At 53.3% G+C, this 18,727-nt stretch overlaps 2 protein-coding genes across 2 annotated transcripts in view; one reads left to right on the forward strand and one right to left on the reverse strand.

The window, feature by feature from the left end:
* Positions 1-4,052: 4,052 nt before the first annotated feature.
* Positions 4,053-18,078, reverse strand: DHCR7 (7-dehydrocholesterol reductase). Its single transcript, XM_063644927.1, is given in 11 exon segments — positions 4,053-5,481; positions 7,456-7,587; positions 8,500-8,704; positions 10,505-10,523; positions 10,526-10,554; positions 10,945-11,158; positions 11,981-12,071; positions 13,705-13,927; positions 14,561-14,664; positions 17,292-17,416; positions 17,995-18,078. Coding segments are annotated over 9 exon segments (1,476 nt in total). The 5' UTR covers positions 14,659-14,664; positions 17,292-17,416; positions 17,995-18,078; the 3' UTR covers positions 4,053-5,016.
* A 189-nt stretch (positions 18,079-18,267) lies between these two features.
* The window catches only part of NADSYN1 (NAD synthetase 1), a 48,574-nt gene continuing 48,114 nt past the window's right edge, over positions 18,268-18,727 (forward strand). The window contains exon 1 of the mRNA XM_063644783.1: positions 18,268-18,564. The gene's annotated coding sequence lies outside the window, so the exon portion shown is untranslated. The remainder of the gene's footprint in view (positions 18,565-18,727) is intronic.

Raw genomic sequence — 18,727 nt, forward strand, 5'->3', positions numbered from 1 at the left:
TGAGCAAGCAAGTGTGGGATCTGGCCGGCCATTCCAGGTGCAGACGCAGGAGCAAGCTCCATGCAGGACCTGTGGCCATACTAGGAGTGTTGCAGCACCCGAGTGAGGGTACCTGTGACCCCAAAGCCCCAGAGGCAGCGTTACAGTGCTCCTTTAGTTCTGCCATTTGTGGATGGTGGTGTGTTAGCAGCTCAGTTGTCCCCCTGCCTTGTCACGTGGGGTGGCTGCCCTCCGCTGGCAAGGAAAAAGGGCTAGTGTGACAGCCTTTCTGGGTACCCACACTAGGTGGGTCCCACTCTTGCCCAGCATCTAAGAAGAATGAAGTCATATGGACACTTGAAGGATGGTGAAGGCTGAGAATTTTACTGAGCAACGAATATAGCTCCCAGTGCAGAGGGGAGCTACAGAGGGGCTGGGAAGGGCAGGTCATCTTCCCCAAAGTCAGGCCATCTCCCCTCTACTGACTGAATCTGGAGTCTTTATAGGTACAGGTTGGGGAGTGCATGCTGACTGGTTTGTGAGTATGCAGAAAAAGGTTAAAACTAGGCTGGGCACGGTGGCTCACGCCTGTAATCTCAGCACTTTGGGAGGCCAAGGCAGGCAGATCACCTGAGGTTAGGAGTTCGAGACCAGCCTGACCAACATGGAGAAACCCCGTCTCTGCTAAAAATGCAAATCTGTGCACCTGTAATCCCAGCTACTTGGGAGGCTGAGGCAAGAGAATCACTTGAACCCGGGAGGCAGAGGTTGCAGTGAGCCGAGATTGTGCCACTGCACTCCAGCCTGGGTGACAGAGCGAGACTCTGTCTCAAAAACAAACAAACAAAAAAAAAGGTTAAAGCAAAGATGCCACTCAAAGGTGGACACGACAGTGTGGGAAACCAATTAGGAAAAGGTGGGTATATGTAAAATAGGTGAAGGGTGGGGATCCATCAGAGGGAAGTGCACCAAACAGCAAGACAAGTTGTCAGTCCGGTCCAAGGATAGCTTGGCTTTCAGGCTTTAAACTGTCTTCAACTTGGAGGTGGGGCTTCACCGGGGATCCGCCTCTGTCTGCTGGGCATTTGTCTGCCTCCTGTCGCTATCACTGACGCCCACCTCTGACAGTCCTCCAGACAAGAAGGGCTGACTCCTGCTCCTTAAACAGCCCTCCCTGTAGGCAATGCGGTGAAACCAAGCCCAGTCGGCCCTCGGTGGCACCAGTGCCTGCGTGGAAACCCTGCTCCTGGCCAGAAGTCCTCCTCCTCCTCCTTGGCCTGCTTAGGGCAGGAAGGTCTAGTTTATTAAAAACAAATGCATTGTATCTGTCCAGGTGCAAGCAGCCTTCCTCACCTCTACTATAATCCTGCAGAAGTGTTACTGAAAAATAACATTCATCAAAAATACAGAAAAAAAACACTATTACCTCTGCTGTGCAGCTATGAATAGTGTTAATGTTTATGTTTTGGTATATATCCTTTTATGTATAGATTTCATATGAAAACTCTATTAATTTTTTTTGAGACAGGGTCTTGCTTTATTGGCCCAGGCTGGAGTGCAATGGCGCAATCACAGTCCACTACAGCCTCAACCTCCCCAGGCTCAGCTGATCCTCCTGTCTCGGCCTCCTGAATAGCTGGGACTACAAGCATGTGCCACCACACCCAACTAATTTTTTAATGGTTTTTACAGAGATGGGGTTTCACCATGTTGCCCAGGATGGTTTCAAACTCCTGAACTCAAGTGATCTGCCCACGTTGGCCTCCCAAAGTGCTGGGATTACAGGCGTGAGCCACTGCACCCAGCAGAAAACTTTATCATAAACCATACTTGTACCAACATTGTTATCGAAACATATTCCTCCTCCCTTGATTTCTTCAGGGTAAATTTCTTGACCTGAATGAACGGAACTCCTATGTGCTGTTCAGGAGAACACTGGCTTCTTGTTGACCTTGGTGATGCTGGGAGTTACTGCTGCGATAAAGTTTGCCAAAGGATCACATGATGTTAATTTTCCTCCCTCTAATTACTAGGGAAATTGAACAGCTTTTCAGATCTTCATTGGTCATTTATATTTTTTAATGGTATTTTCAATTGACAATAATTGTTTATATTTATGGGGTACAATGTGATGTTTTGATACATGTGTAAATTGTAGAATGAGTAAATCAAGCTAATTAACATATCCATAACTTCACCTGTGTATTTTTGTGGGCGTGATGAGAACATTGAAAATTTACTCTTAGCAATTTTGAAATATATAATACATTCGTAACTATGGTCACCCACCATGCTGTGCCACAGATCTCAGAAACTTATTCTCCTGTCTAACCCAAACATTGTACTCTGTGACCTACATTGCCCCTTTACCTCTCCTCCTTAGGTTTAAATTTAGCCTCTACCAGTTGCTAGTTCTGTCATTTGAGGTGAGTTGCTTTAAACCCCAGGCCTCAGTTTCCCAAGAAGTCAGCTGTGCCATCAAAGACAGTGCCTGCAATCTGCCCAGCTCCTCCCAGGACAGAGATATGTGCTGAGTAATTGATTGTTAAATGTGGACCAGAAAGCAGATCTGCTGCAGCCAACAGCAAGCAGGGTGGTTTCTGAGAAAGGCCTCGCCTTGCTTTCAAAGGCTGAGGTTGGGGAGGGTGGGGTGTATCAGGATTGAATCTACTCATGGGAAAACAGCCTCTCTGAATGTGCCCACTGGATTCCTGCACTGACCCTGTCCGGGGGTACTGGATGCCTGCCCCTTATCAGAGGGCAGCCCCATGCCCTGTAAAGCACAGGTCAGATGGCCCTGGCAATTGGTCCGAGCCGTCCTTCATTCTGGAAGGGGGCAAAGGCCAGGCCAGCTTCCCAGGGATCAGGCGCTGTGGCTTCACTGGGAACAGAATGCTCTCTGTACCTGGAGAATGGGAGAGGCTGGCACTGTCTAATCTGAGCTCCTGGGTCACCCTGTTCTCGCCCAGAGAGAAGCTGGCTCCATCTGGGGATGAGTGAGGACAGACGTGTCTGGTGGGACAGAGCCTGGGCCATAGCCTTGCATCTGCAGAACCCATTGTACAAATGCACAGTGCATGGAAGAGGAACTTGCAGCCCAGCGCAAAGCTGCTCAAACAGAAACCAAACCAAAAGCAAACCTTGGCCAATTCAGAGAGGCAGGTCCACATCTGAACCGAGAGCTCTCCCACCAAACTGGCCTGGAAAGCCCTTCTCACATCAAGACAGGAAGATAATAATGACCCTCATCTTTCAAAAGAGGAAGCTGAGACACTAAGAGGGTAGGTCCCCTCAAGGTCATACAGCTCTTAAATGCTGGGGCCAGGATTCCAACGCCGGCAGGGAGGCCCGGATCTGAGCTCACGGCGACCACACCCCAGCCTCTGTGAAATGAATTTACGCAATATCTGGGAAGAAAAGGCAGGGTCCACTCCGCTCAGAGCCATGCAGGGCAGTGTGCTCCTGTCTCCCCGGCATTTGAATCACTCTTGTGGTGTGTGTCCAGCACAGATGCCCGGGACCCCTCAGGCCCATATCCTCAAACAGGTAGCGGTGGGGCACCAGTGCACAAACACCAGGGCTCAGCAGTCAGCCTGGGTGGGTCACAGTTCTGATACCCTCCAGGCTGTCTGGGAGGCGGCCTGGCTGTGGGACCAATTCTCATGTGAAGCAATGAAGCCACTCTGAGCTTGGCCCCCTGCCCTGGTGTGGGCACTGGGCTGCCTGTGTGAAACTCTGTTTCTCCAGGTGCAAGACAAACCTGGCACTCTTTCTGGCTTCTTCATTCACTTGCTGGGGGCAGGTGGCCAAGCCTGGTTTCATCTCCTTGGGGAAATGGAACACTCTCCACATCCAACCCAAAAACGGCCCCAGCAAAGGGCTGACATGGGAGGGAGAGGGGCAGGGTGGCGCCACGCACCCACTGGCACCCAACGCTTTGACGCAGAGACCCAAGCGTCTGTCTCAGACATCCCTTCTCATACCAGAAACAGAGCCCACGTGCACCAGTCAGACCTGTGGTCAGGCCCCTTCATGAGTCAGGCCCGTTCACAAGTCAGAAACCACACAGCCACTTATTTGAACAGGGAAAGTTTAATATAAAGATGAACTCTACTCGGAGCATAAAGTTTAAAAAGAGTTTTACACAACACCCTAGGGATGAGGGAGAATGCCTCAGGTAAGACAGCACGGAAAAGGAGGTGCCCCCCCAAGGCTGGGACTGAGACCTCCTTGCTGGAGAAGGCGTGGGAGGCCCCTGAGGGTGAAGTTCCCTGGGTTGCTCGAGCCAGAGCCTGTGCAGTCACAGGGCAAGCAGAAAATTCTTTCGAGAGGGTGGGCACTCACAGGGAATTGGGGAGCAGAGCTCACTTGCCTACACCTGAAAGGCCACAGCCGGTGCTGGGACCTCTCTGAAGTCTGCACACTCCAGGCAGAGCACCCCTGGCAGCTATGCAGCCGGAGCAGGAAGGAAACCATATGAAAGCCCCTTTCTTGCCAGAGTCCCAGTTCAACACCGTGCACGCTACCAAGAAGAAACAGTGCACGGGCCCCGCCCATGACTGCACAGCAGGCAAGGGAGGGGGGATCTAGAGCTGAAAGGCAATACATGGATAACGCGCACACCCCACTCCCACTTTTATTTAGCAGGAGTAAATGCAGCCTAATGACAGGGCATGGGAAGACTCCTGCTCACCAGTGTGGGCAGAGTGCAGCGCAGCCTGGGCTCCTAATACAGGTAAATTGTCTCTAAAGGACTAGTAAAGGTGACCGGGTCATCCTCCTGCCCCAGGGACACTGATTAGAGTAAATCCGTCTGTGCTGGCAATACGGCAGTGGTGGACACTCAGAATTCCCTTGAAGGCAAAAGCAAGGAACAGAGCATTATTATGTACTGGACACCTGCCAAGTGCCGGGCTCTCTCCAGTTTACAGAGGAGGAAACTGAGGCTCCTAGAGTTGGAGCTGGGATGCCAGCCCCCATGGACCTGGCAGAACACGCTCTTGACAGCCCCTCAGGGCTTCTCCCTAGGGTGCTGCGTTAGAAGATTCCAGGCAGCAGGCGGTAAGGCACCGCGGCGGTGTAGCGCTCCCAGTCCTGGCCATACTTGCTGGCGCAGCGGTGCTCGTCCCGGAGGCAGCGGTGGGTCAGCAGGATGGTCATGTAGATGATGTAGAAGTAGGGCAGCAGGTGGCCGCCACCGCAGGCCAGGCAGTAGGCCAAGCTGCCCATCAGGTCGCCGACATAGTTGAAGTGGCGGGCCACGCCCCAGAAGCCCGACACCAGCAGCTTGCTGTGGTGCCTCTGCCCGTTGGCGGACGTGTAGGAGCACTCGATGACCTTGGGCTTCCTGCCCCAGATGAGGCAGCGCCCATCCGTGCGGCGGAACAGGTCCTTCTGGTGGTTGGCCACCCGGAAGATGTAGTAGCCCACAAGGCCCAGCAGCAGGACGCCCACGGCGTGCAGGGTGGACAGCTGCACGGGGTGGTACACCAAGTACAGACCCTGGGGGGCAAGGGGGAAGGGGTCAAGCGGTGCTTTGCCCAGGGAGAGGACAGGAGCGTGGGCTCGGGGGCCCGGCGGCCTGGGGTCAAACCCCAGCTGTGCCTCTGACACATGCCTTGCCTCAGTGTTCTCTTCTGTGAATAAAAGCACCTACCTCGAGGGCTGTTGTGGGCATTAAATGAGTAACTCTACCTACCTTCTACCTGTCTGTGTGTGTATGTGTGTGTGTATATGCCCCCTATATATGACATATAGTATAAACATCAAATATGTAACAGTATGAAAAATATAATCTGAATTTAATATTGTGATGGTCAATTTAATGTGCCTACTTGGCCAGGCCACTGTTCCCAGATATTTGGTCAAACACTACCTAGTTGTAAAGACATTTTCCAGATGGGGTTCACATGTTAATCAGTCAACCAGGCAGAGCAGACGACCCTTCACAATGGGGGTGGGCCTCATCCAATCAGTTGATGGCCTTAAGAGACAGAAGACCCACCTTCCCCAAAGAAGAGGGAATCTGCTAAAAAGTGGCCTTCTGGCCATGCACAGTGGATCACACCTGTAATCCCAGCACTTTGGGAGGCCAAGGCAGGCGGATCACGAGGTCAGGAGTTTGAGACCAGCCTGACTAACATGGTGAAACCCCATCTCTACTAAAAATACAAAAATCAGCCAGGTGTGGTGGCATGCATCTGTAATCCCAGCTACTCAGGAGGCTGAGGCAGGAGAATCACTTGAACCCAGCAGGTGGAGGTTGCAGTGAGCCAAGATCACACCACTGCACTCTAGCCTGTGCGACACAGCGAGACTCTGTCTCAAAAAAAAAAAAAAAATGGCCTTCTATTAAGCGCAGCATCAACTCTTCCCTGGGGCTCCAGGCTGCCCTGAAGATCTCGGACTTGTCACCCTTCAATCACGTGAGATGAAAAATACATCTCTTTCTTACACGTATACCCTCCACCCCTCTATTGATTCTGTTTCTCGGGAGAAGCCTAATACAAATATAGTATAAAAAATGTACACACATCTCGAGATACATACAGAGGCTAAAGCAAGTAAGACCTATTATATAGTAGGACCTATTGCTACGTTTTCACATCTTTGGAAAATGGAGTTTATAAAACCAGGGAACCAGCAGACCTGCAGCCAGCCAGGTGGAGAAATGGGGCTGGGTGGGCCATGTGGGGGCTCCAAGGACCCGGTGTGAGTGTGGGGCCAGCTGGGGCTCTGCACTCTCCACCTGGTACTGGCCCTCTCTGCTGTGAGTGTCCTGGTTTTCCAGGACACCCGCGCCTCCATCTCACAGGACTGGCTGCCACAGGTGACGCTGGGCCTGTCACATCCTGAACACATCCTCTCCACGTTGGTTCTCTCCACTTGTGTAGAGCCTCTTGGAGCAGGCCACCCCACCGTGCTGCTAAGCAAGTGCCCTGGGGTGAGTTATTTCTGTCCCCAGGGGGCTCCTTGCTCTTGAAATGGGCGGGTGGCATCTGGTCAAGCAGCCACCTTACCTGGGAGCCCAGCACTCCCCCTAAATCAGAGCAGGGCTGCTCTCATTGAGCTGGGAGGGAAGTGGGGGGCTTGATGCCAATGACAAGGCCACTTGCTGTCCCCCCACTGTTCTGGAACTCCCAGGGCAGCCCTGCCCCAGTGCCCAGCACATCCTAGGTGGCAGGAATGAAGAGGACCCCTGCTGCCAGCGCATGCACTGACCCACCTCCACCTCCACTGCCCCATCCAGCCCTGAGCCAGCATCTGCCCTACTTTGCAGATGTTAGGGACATACTCAAGGCCACTTCCCTGGCTGCTGGCCCAAGCTGGCCGAGCTGGCTAATACAAGAGGCCTTCCCTTCTTCCTAGAAACAGGGAGCAGCTTTGGCGCCCCCAAGGACAGACGCTTCTGCAAGGAGAAAGCTTAGCATGTGTCTGCCAAATGCCCTGCTGGGCTGGCCCTGCCCACCTCCTCACCTGCAGCGTGTAAAGGTAAGGCAGCCAGACACAGTCGCCCCAGCCCAGGTACCACCCGAAGTGGTCATGGCAGATGTCAATGGTCTTCAGGTACCAGGTTTCGTTCCAGAAGAAGTCAATCACGTAGATGGCCTGCAAGACAGAAGCAGCCGCTGACCACCCCCGGCCCTCCTGGGGCCCACACGGGCCTTGGGGAAATCACACTCCACGCGGATGCAGCAAGGGGTGCTTGGGAGCTGCTCAGCAACTTTCTCAATGCTGGGGCTGTTCCTGCCTGGGTCATGGGCAGGGGTAAGGGCATCCTTGTCCTCAGAACCACCCCTAGCCCATGGCCCTGGCGTCTCTCCCAGCCCAGGTTCTCAGGGCTTGCAATGGTGCGTGCCGAGGGGAAGGGATACATTCAACCCATCTAGGTCAACCTCATGCCTGAGCAATGTCCATAGCTCCTGATGGGCCTCCCTCACCCTCTCGGGTCCTCCTTGCCAGCTCCCACCGGCTCCCTGGATGACGCTTCTGAACGCACCTGATCCCTGCCACCCTGCACCCCAGCTCAGCACACACTTTCCGGGTCTTGCTGCTTTTAAGATAAAGAGGAAGACTTCCATGAGGCCTCCAGCCTCACCTGGCTCCGAAATCCTGAACGGTGTCTGCTCAGGATGTGGGACGTTCCTGAGTGTCCCAGACTTGCTACCCTCTCTCCCTACAGGGGGTTCCTGGAACATGCACTCTTGCCTCCCCTCCACCAGGTTAACTCCCATACACCCCCAGATTCTACCCAGGTGTAATCCCCAAGGGAGACCTTCCTGGACCACGCCTGGCTGCGTAGAACCTGCCTCCTCCCCTCTCAGGGCTGGCAGAGACAGGCACCCAAGGATGGCTTCCTTCACCAAGTGCTCGCCGGCCACTTCCTGGTGACACCTGGGGAGGGCAGCTGACTCTCTTTTACAAGCGGTAGATTAAGGTCATGGGAACACACTCTGGCTTGCGGGTTTCCCCAGAGCCCGCCGGCATCGGCGTTTCACCCTCTCCAGACATAACAGTCACCTGCAGGACGTTGACCAGGACCATAGCATTGGTCACATGGCCGTGGAGCTCCCGCTGCTTCGCTGCAAAGGACAGGTTGATAAGAGTCCAGGCGACGATGCCGGGGCGCCCATTGAAGAACAGCTTGAAGTCAAACCACTTCCCGATCCGAGGGTTAAACTCGACGCCCATCATGTAGTTGTAAAAGAAATTGCCTGTGAATTTGCTGAAAAATATAAATAAAAGATACATTGAGTGGATAAGCATATCTCACAAGATGAAGCCACGTTGCTTAGCGGGAGCCCAGCACTGGCCCAAGGTCCTAAAGGGTAACGTGAGACGGCCCAGGCAGAGGCTGGCCACGAGCCGCTGGGACCACCACGGCTGGAATGCTTGTCAGCTGGTTCCTAGCACCCTCATTCGCTCTCCTTTGCGTTCAGCTGCCGCTCAGCAGAGACATCCTTAGGCAGAAGCCCCAGGGCACCTGCTCTGCGCCCGGGAAGGGTGGGAGACTGGCCCCGGGCTGGTACCTGGGTTTCTCTCTACCCTTCTCCAGATGCCCTTGACGCATGGCACAGGTGAGCCGAAGCACTGGCTCAGTTGCACTGAGATTACGTTCTGGGACCCAAGCACGTGGTTTGAAGCCAACTCGGGGCACGTGGGCCCTCATGGGTGAGTGACATTATAAATCATGCCAACATACAGAATGCAGGACAAGTTCTTTGACCAGTTACCTGAATCCCCCAATCCCCAGAGAGCCAGAGCATCAGCCGAGATAACCCCTGTGGAGACCCTGACTAGGTCTAGCTGGCTGAGGACACAGAGGAATTTCTGTATTAACTAGAAAATCCTATTTCCATGTCCAGTTCCCTTAGCTGGGGTAAGTAGAAGGAAGCAAAACACACCAAGTCTACAGCCATTGACATGATTATAAGGTGGTGAGGATGATTTCCAGGAGCCATGGAAGGTCAGCCTCATTATCTGGTAACACACAAACTACAAAGTGTCATCCTCCAGAAACATTTTCCAAGAGCCTAGGTGTAAACCACACTGTGGTTTTTTGGATCCCTCAAACTGAACTGTAAGTCCCACTGCCTACAACTGTCCACAAGAGAACTCCACCAAGCATTGGTTTATGATGGATGGCTCGATAGATAACAGGGTGAGTGGGTGGAAGGATGGATGAATGGGATGGGGAGAAGAGCAGGTGGATGGAAAAATGATAGGCAGGGTTGAGCTGGGGTGCAGGGTGGCAGGGATCAGGTGTGTTCAGAAGTGTCACCCAGGGAGCCAGAGGGAGCCGGCTAGGAGGGTCTGAGAGGGTGAGGGAGGCCCGTCAGGAGCTGCGGACATTGCTCAGGCAGGAGGCTAACCTGGATGGGATGAATACATCCCTTCCCCTTGGCACGCGCCATTACAGACCCTGATAGAGTGGATGGATGAGTAGGTGGGTGGATGACGGGTAGGTGGATGGGTGGGTGGCTAGATGTGTAGGTGGGTGGGTAGGTGGATGGGTGGATGGACAAATGGATGACAGGTGGGTAGACAGATGAGGTGGAGGGTGGATGGGCAGGTAGATGAGATGGATGATGGACGGGTGGGTGGGTAGGTGGATGGATGACGGGCAGGTGGATGGGTGGGTGGCTGGATATGTAGGTGGGTGGGTAGGTGGATGGGTGGATGGACAAATAGATGACGGGTGGGTAGATAGATGAGGTGGAGGGTGGATGGGCAGGTGGATGAGATGGATGATGGACGGGTGGGTGGGTGGATGGATGGGGAGGTGGGCAGGTGGATGGGTAGGTGGCTACATGTGTAGGTGGGTGGGTAGGTGGATAGGCAGATGGACGAATGTGTGATGGGAGGGTAGACGGATGGATGATGCATTGGTGGGTGGGTGAATGGGATGGGGTGACGGGTGGATGGATGATGGGTGAGTAGGTAGATGAATGGGTAGATGGGTGGGTGGGTGGGTGCGGAGATGGGCAGGTGAATAGATGAGTGGACAGACAGATGAGTGGCTGACCACTGTCCAGCCATGGGAATGGTACAAGCCAGCAGGGCTCTCCTGGGAAGCTGTTACATTAAAGCCACAGGGACAAGAAGACTCTTCACTAAGGTTGTTTTGGGCCTGACCAGCTAATCCAAAGAAAGAGGCAATGGACTACCTGTGCCCCAAGCCGGAAGTTCTTCCTGGCTTCCCTACCCCCACACCAGCCCTAAAGGCAATGACTTGGCCACCACATCTGACCTGTCATCTTCAGCTGCATTCTTGCCAAGGCTGGAGAACCCACCAAACATTCAGAAAGGATGTTCCCCAGGGTGAAGCAAGTTCCATCCCCCTCCTCCTCTTCCACAGATTCTCAGTGCTCAGGGCTTTACAACCACCTGCCCCAGGCAGCAAGAAAGGCCAGGGGTGAAGTTTCCACTTTCCACATCAGGCTGGACAGGCTGCTAAGGACATACCAGTCTCTGGCGCTGGTGGGGAAGAAGTAGCCCTTGACCATGGCGAAGGTGGAGACGGCATAGCCAAGGATGTTGGCGCACCACAGCAGCGGGATCCAGTTGTCGAAGATGATGGTGGGCGAGAACCAGGACAGGAGATGAGCATTTGCAAACCAGAGCAGGTGCGTGAGGATCCAGGCTTGCAGGCCGTTGATCTGATACTTGTTCACAACCCCTGCAGACAAAGGATTCAGAACTCAAGGCGCTTTCCCAGCCCACAGTGAGGAGCTTGGCTGGGCTGAAGCATGCCTGGCGGGGGCCCTGGTCACTTTCTGGGCCCCTGCTGCTGCAGACCCTCATCCGGGGCCCCAGGAACCATCTCTGAGGCCCCTATACCCTTGGCCAAGGAGCTGCCTGCTCCTGGGAAGAGGGAGAGGAGGCTGAGTCCATCCTTTGGTTCTGCATCTCGTTAACTGGCCATAGCCTGAGTGACAGGTGCACAGTCTGACAAGGAGGTCAGAGCCGAGGGGCAGAAGCAAGTGAGGATGCCCCTCGGGTGTCCCTGGCCCCCTTTGTAATTGTTGGGGAGCACCTCAGCCCATCCACCCCCCAAAACAGGGAGCTTCTGGGGGCAGAGTCGGGGTGCAGTTCCAGTCTGCACCCACGTGTGAGGCACAAAGCCAGGCTCCTCATGGGTTCTCAATGATGGCAAGGAATGAACAGACAAGGTCTCCCACGGACAGCCCCGAGAAATGGTGGTCCCTGCATGGTGGTCTCTGCAGGAAGCTCCATGGGCCAAGTGCATCCCCTGCTATGGGGCTGGGAAGGAGCTGGGCCGTCCATTCCCTCCTTACCCAGGAAAGTGATTTCTAACTTGGGTGTGGGATGGCCCCAGCTGCCCTCAATGGTTTTGAGGCCTGGTGCTGTGAAAACTCCAAGCAAAATGGATTTCTATCCTGTGACAAGTCTTACGGACAAAGCGGCGCTGGGGAGGACTGGCCCGTGAGAGAAAGGGATGGGAACGGGAGCCTGGGGAGGGTGGAGGGGAGGGGGCTACCTGCAGGAGTCACGGCCCCCTCCTGGATGCCTCCTACGTAGCCGGGTAGAAACTTATGGCAGAAGTCAGGGAGAGACGTGTACAGAAGCACCTGAAACACACAAGCAGCCTGATCACCCCCACGTGGAGGGCACCTGCAAAGGAGGACGCATAGCAGGAACATGAGAATCACAATCATAGTCTTTTTCTTCTAGAAGCACTTACGGCTCCTGGAAGCTTGAACTGCTGGGCTGTGGGTTTTGAAGGGGGTTCTGAGACAATAAACTCGTCAACCAGGGAAGGTGCCAATGCGTTCTCCCCCAGGGCTCCATTCGCCCCTCAGGAGAATGCACAGGTCCCTCCCAGTCACCTTTTAAAAATGGAGAATCCCACAAAATTCACCTTTTTTTGATATATAAATCTATTTTTGAGATGAGGTCTTGTTCTACCACCCAGGCTGGAGTGCAGTGGTGCAATCATAGCTCACTGCAGTGTTGACCTCCTGAGCTCAAGTGATCCTTCCACCTCAACCTCACAAGTAGCCAGGATTACAGGTGTGCACCACCACACCCGGCTAAAATTCACCCTTTCAAAGTGCACAATTCAGCGGCATTTAGCGCATTTACATGGTTGGTTGTACACCCATTATCGCTAATTCCAGAACTTTTCATCACCATAGAAGAAAATGTTGTTCCCATCTACAGTCACTCTGAATTCCCTGTCCCTGCCACCCCTGGCTGCCACTGAATTTTCTGCGTCTGTGGATTTGCCTGTACTGGGTATTGCATATAAATGGAACCACACAGTATGCGGCTGCTGTGACTGGCTTCTCTTGCTCAGCAGTGTCTTCAAGGGTCATCCGCCTAGTGGCATCAGAGCTTCATTCCCTTCTACTGCCAAATAGTGTCCCATGGTGGGCACAGTGTTCTGTTCTGTGGGTCCATTCATCTACTGATGGACAGATGGGGGTTCCTGCTTTGTGGCTATTTGTGATTCACACTGCCCCTGTCATTTTTCACTCAAAGGGACCAAGAGATCTGAACTGAGTACTCTGGAGCCCAAAAGCTTGGACCCTGGGGAGAAACAGCTAATCATGATCTGAGCCTTCCTCCCTCCCAGGAAGGAAAACCCAGCCCTGTCTCTTTCTAGTACCATTTCCCTGGAAACCTTTTCGGTGGTTCAGGCAATCAGCACCATCCATGTGTGCGCCAGGTTTACAACAACCCCTTCCTGGAACTCCCTCTGGACCGGGAGGCCAGTAGGGATACCATGGAGCTGAGGACATCCTGGACCTGCCTCGACTGCCTGTGGGGAAACACGGCCCTGGCTTCTCTGAGTGGCATCTCATGACTGAGAGTGTCCCTTTGGGGACTGAGATGCTCCTTTCCAGACCTGGTGCAAGGCGTGACTCCTGCTGACTATGGGGCTTCCTTGGGCCAGCACTGCCCTCCCACGGGGTTTTGCTCCTATCCTCAGCTTGTCCCTGCAGAGCTGGGCGTGCCCAGCAACTGCATGCAGGCATGCCGTGAAGGTGTATCAAACACTAATGTGACAGGTGCCTCCTGCCTTGCATCTGGGGAAGAATCTGGACATGCCAGAGTCTGGGGAATGCCCTGCTGGGTCCTGGGAACCTAGGTGTCAACCTGAGTCAGGATCCCATGTCTCAGACAAATGGAAGGACTACCCCAGCCGGAGGGCACGCTCCCCACCTGCTGTGCCCCTACCCCAGGGCAGGGGCTGCTGACCTGGAAGGTGACCCACAAGGTATAGAGCTGGGCAGCTTTCCTCGTTATAGGTGGAGTCTTGGCCCAGATGTCCGAGAGCCGAGCACGTCCGGTGGCGATGTCCACCACGGGGCCGGTCAGGGCACAGCTGTACTGGTCACACGCCATGATGAAGTAGTAGACGATGAACGGGGCGCACAGCAGTAGGAAGATGACGCTCGCCAGTGAAAACCAGTCTACCTCCCTGCGAGGATGGATGCAGGCAGTCACACTGGGGCCCATCCACTCTGGGCCCCACCAGGACCCTAAGAGGCTCTATGTGGGGGACCTGTTGCTCAAACCCACCAGCACCCCATAAGAGAAGGGATTAGCTCCTAGCACGGGCCCTCCTTGCAGCCAGGGAAGCCACTCAACATGCCTGCTCTATTGTGGTTAACTGGTGGCACAATCTGTGGCCCCCACGGAAGGCCCAGAGCTCAGAATATGAGTGCAGGTAGGTCTTTCACAACTACCAAGGCCAGTGGTTTCCCCAGTTCCAGGTCGGAGAGGACACTTGCCTGGCACGAAGTCCCCATGGCTCTATGGCGAAATGGGGGCTGTGACAACAGGTCATACTCCAGGGTGGTGGGAAGGCCCCAGCTGCCCTTTAAGCCTTTATCTTTTTTTCTACGTTGTTGACTGACCATGATTTCTAGTTCCTTTTTCTAATTCCTTACTTTATAAAGTGGAAAACTGCTTACCTTTCATTAGTCTTGACAAAAAAAAAAAATTTTTTTAAATAGATCTTTCATTCCTTTGGGTCCATACAATTCCAAAGGCTGGAAAGCTCTGAGACCACACTTTACTTTCTAGCTGGGAGAACAGGCAAGATCCTTACCAGGCACGGCCCCACTGCCCTTCAGATGCAGTTCTGTCATTGGTGACGCCATCTAGACTCTTGGCTTTGGGAATGTTGGGTTGTGATTTTGCAGCCATTGGGCCCTGCAAGAAGGAGAACCTTCCTTACGTTTCCCTCAAATAACAGACACCACCTTTCCCTGTTGCATCCACCACTGCTCTGCGCCTGGCAGGTCTGGCCTCCTGTGCACCCCTTCCCGGTACCTTGTCCCTGACAGCAGATTCCAGGCAAGGAAGAGATCATCTTGTCTTAGACTCTCTTCCCTGGACCCTGCAATCACCTCCCACATGACCTTCCTACGGCTGCTCTTGCTAGTCTCAGTTCATTCTCCAAACATGGCAGAATGCCCATCCCTCTTACAGCACAAGTTGGCTCATGCCTCCCTCCTACACACCACTCTCCCCTATTCTCCCTTGGCTCCAGGAACACAGGGGTCTTCACTCATCCTTGAACACAGTTTAAGTCGTCCGCGGCACGGACTTCCTCTGCTTAGAGCACGTTTGCAGGTGTCCTTGTTCAGGGCTCATGTAAAATGTCCCCTCCTGGGGAGATCTTCCCTCTCAGCCAGTCTGAAGCAGCTGCTCCCCAGGTTCCCTGCCAAGGCCCTCCACTGGGTACTTTATTTTCTTAGTAACTCTCCCCATTGCCTAGAAGTATTCATTTGTGTGTGTGTATTGTCTGTCTCCCCTCACTAGAATGTAAGCTTCCCAAGGGCAGGAATTGTGTGTGCTCTTCATTGTTCTACTACCAGGGCCTAGAACAGTGGCCCATATGGGACCCTCAATAATCAGCCTTCAAAAAAAGGGGAAGAGAACACAGAATGTCTCTAGGTACCCACAGCTGCTCTACATGGTTATAATTTGGGGGAAGCAGTGACATCCCCACTTCCAGAACGAGTTCATAACTGTGAAGCTTTAAAATATCAGAGATTTTTTTAAAAGATGCTCTTGAAAACTTTTAGAGAAAAAACGGGAGTAAAAATCATGGTAGCCTTAGATTTCTCAACAGCAAGCTGGATTCTAGAAGACAATGATGAAAAACTTCAAAATTTTGAGGAAAACTTTTTGCAACCTAGAATTCTATTCCTATGTGAACTATTACTCAAGGACAGCAACATAGGATCCAGGAAACTGGAGACCCAAGAGAGCTGCTGAAGCAATGTCCACAAAATGGAATGGGCAAGTCCCAAGAGGACAGCTATGCAGCAGGACTAGCCAGAAACCAGTCCACATTGGTACAAGATGAATGGCTAGGAAAGAGAGGAAATGAAAATGATGAATTTTGTTGCATCTGAATGTGTAGGAAAATTATTGATACGTGTGACAGCTCGGTTAGAGCATCCAGAAAAAAATGAATGAGAGATGCATAGAAACCTTACCAAATGGAAAAAAAAAGGCCACTGTTAACTCCAGGAAAAATAAAAAGTCATATAAGGAAGGAAAAAAAGAAACCAAGCCATTATTATAGGACCTTACTTGGCTCAACAGTGAATAATGGTAATTTTGTCGTAACGATGTATACTCTGACTATTGATTGACTATTGTATGCACAGAAGGAAATTTGCAAAGTTAGGGTTACTAAAAGGAAATTACTTAGAAACAAGTAGGTACAAACAACAACACAAAAGTAGCTAAAAGAATGAAAAGTGTTTGCTGCTGGCAAGCAAGACTGTTGGATGTGGGATGTGGTAGACACTATTTCTTCTGAAGCATTTTAACACTGATTTTTTTTAAAATGTGAGCATGAATTACTTTAATAAAAATTTACACTCATTTAAAAAATGTCAATAATAAAAGACATTTTCCTTATGGAGTTTGAGAACTTCAGTACCAGGACTTAATTTACACAAGTTAGTTTATGAAGTTCTTATGATGTACAAAACAAGACGAAGAGTTCTTGATGGGAAGAGACCATGTCTCTCTACGGCCCAAATACTGAATATAGAGCCTGGCGAGTGCCAGTCACCCTCCTTATATCTGTAAAATCAAAGTGGATGAAAGAAAACTACTTCTGAGAAAAGGTGACACCGTAGTGAGTCTGATCTCAAGATCACAGCCATCCGGACAAGCCAGCTTGCTTCAGACAGTTCCTCTCTCCCAGGCTCTCATCAAGGTAAGATACAAGTTTAGTTTCTTCCCAGCCAAAACTTACCAGCTCAGTGCCCCCACTCCCTCCAATCCCTAGTTTCCACACTGACTGGTGTTAATCCAGACCACCCACATGCACACTTGCCTTACAGGAAGGCTAAGTAGAATGGAGTGGCATTCTTCTTGCCCCAAGTCATGGATAAGCTACAAGGGGACAATGCCTGACCAACATTATCAATTATGTAAAATACTGGGAAGTTGCAAAAGGATCAGGGGATGTGTAACCTCAGAACTAAAGTGTGAAAAAGCCACTGAGAGAATGTTGTCAAAAGGGATTAAAACAAGACCTAAGAAGTACTTTTAGCTTATTACAGAATTCATTCACCCAGGAGTCAGCTCTTTAGTCACAAGCATTGAGTTTTGCAATAAACATCTAAGTAACATCCTTCCCAATAGACGGCTGGGAACAGACAAAGGGGAGGTGCCCTGGTATGTCGTATTTTACTCATAAGAGGCACAGACAGTCGTTGGCACTCGAGAGCTGGTGGACCAGTCTGTCCGTACTTTCAACGCTGTGAAGCCATAGCCTGCGCCCACGATCCAGGGCACTGAGACACACTTACCTCCAGCCTCTTGCCAAATAGTTTCACAGCAAAAGGGAAGTTTTCCTTCTTGAACCTGCCCCTTAAAAGTTTGTAGACTCCTGTGCTCCAAATGCCTGCTTGAGCCTTCTCAACCGGCTAAAGTCCTGCAGGGAACACAAAAATGAATAAGACCCTAGGCAGCTGACATTTCAGGAGAGGGCAGACCCTCGAGGCCCACAGTTGGAGTCAAGCAAGAGGCACAAGGTCCAGTGCTCAGGGCTTCAACAGCTGCATGTCAGGGAGGGCAGCGGACAAGCCAGTGCCATCGCAGAGCTGCCGTGCCTGGCTCAGCACTGACAAAGAGGGAGGCGAACAACAGGTGGAGCAGGAGAAAGCGCCACCGCGGAGCGCGGCACTGGACCAGGAGCCGACCCCGGAGCCAGGTAGCCTTCGCCTGGGGGAGCTCCAGACAGCGCGGGGACAGAGCATCCCTCAGGGGCCGGCTCGTGGGGGAGGGGGACTATCCACACCTCTGCCCCGCCTCCCCGGAGCCCCAGCGGCTCCTCGCCTGTGAGCTGGACCCTCTCCCCACCTGCGCGCACGCCCCCTACCCCTGACCCCACCCTCGCCCTGTGAGTGGGCACCTGCTCACCTGGGCACGCGCCCCCCACTGCGCACACCTTCCCCTGGCCTCACCTGCGGACACCTTGGCCCCTCACCTGCGCACACCTCGGCCCCTCACCTGCACCCACCTTGCCCTGGCCTCGCCTGCGCGCGCTGCTCCACACCGCCTACCCTCTAGCCAGGGGCCGGAGTCATCAGCAGGGCAGGGGCGCCCGCCCCCAGATGATGTCAGCGATTGCCTGCCAATCAGAGGCGGACCCTGCACACCCGGCGGCTCCGCGCCCCGCGATTGGCCGAGGAGTCTGAGCTGACTCCGGGCCCACCGCGCCCGCCACTCGGCAGCGGCCGGACTCGAGATTGAAGGCCCAGGCCCCGCCCTGCCGCCCCACCGCCCCGCCCCGGCCCTAGTGGGTGGGCGCAGCCTCCTGCCCTTCTTCGAGATCCGAGCGGACCAGCTGGGGGTGGGGCAGGACGGAGTGGCCACGTGGGCCGCGCGGAGAACGCGCCACGCTCATCACCTGGATCATCGTGCCTCAGTTTCCCCCTCGCAAATGGGGCTTCAGCGGCTCGCGACGCACATTGATAGAGCGTATGTCCAGGCGCCGGTGCACCGCAAGGAGCAAAATAGACAGTCCTTGGTCCTAGGGCTCACGTCCCGGGGCGAAGAGGATCCTCCATAAACGATCAGGTGAACACATGGGTGTCAGGGAAGGCTCGCCGCTGGGAGACCGCCAAAGTGACCCGAGATGGAGTCTGGGTGGCCTGCTTATTAGGGGGGCACACCTGTGCGAGGACGGGAGTGGACGGAGCAGCAGGACTGAGCAAAGGGAGAAGCTGAGCCACAGTGCGAG

Source organism: Symphalangus syndactylus, chromosome 1 (genome assembly GCF_028878055.3).
Source record: "Symphalangus syndactylus isolate Jambi chromosome 1, NHGRI_mSymSyn1-v2.1_pri, whole genome shotgun sequence".
Classification (NCBI taxonomy): Eukaryota; Metazoa; Chordata; class Mammalia; order Primates; family Hylobatidae; genus Symphalangus; species Symphalangus syndactylus.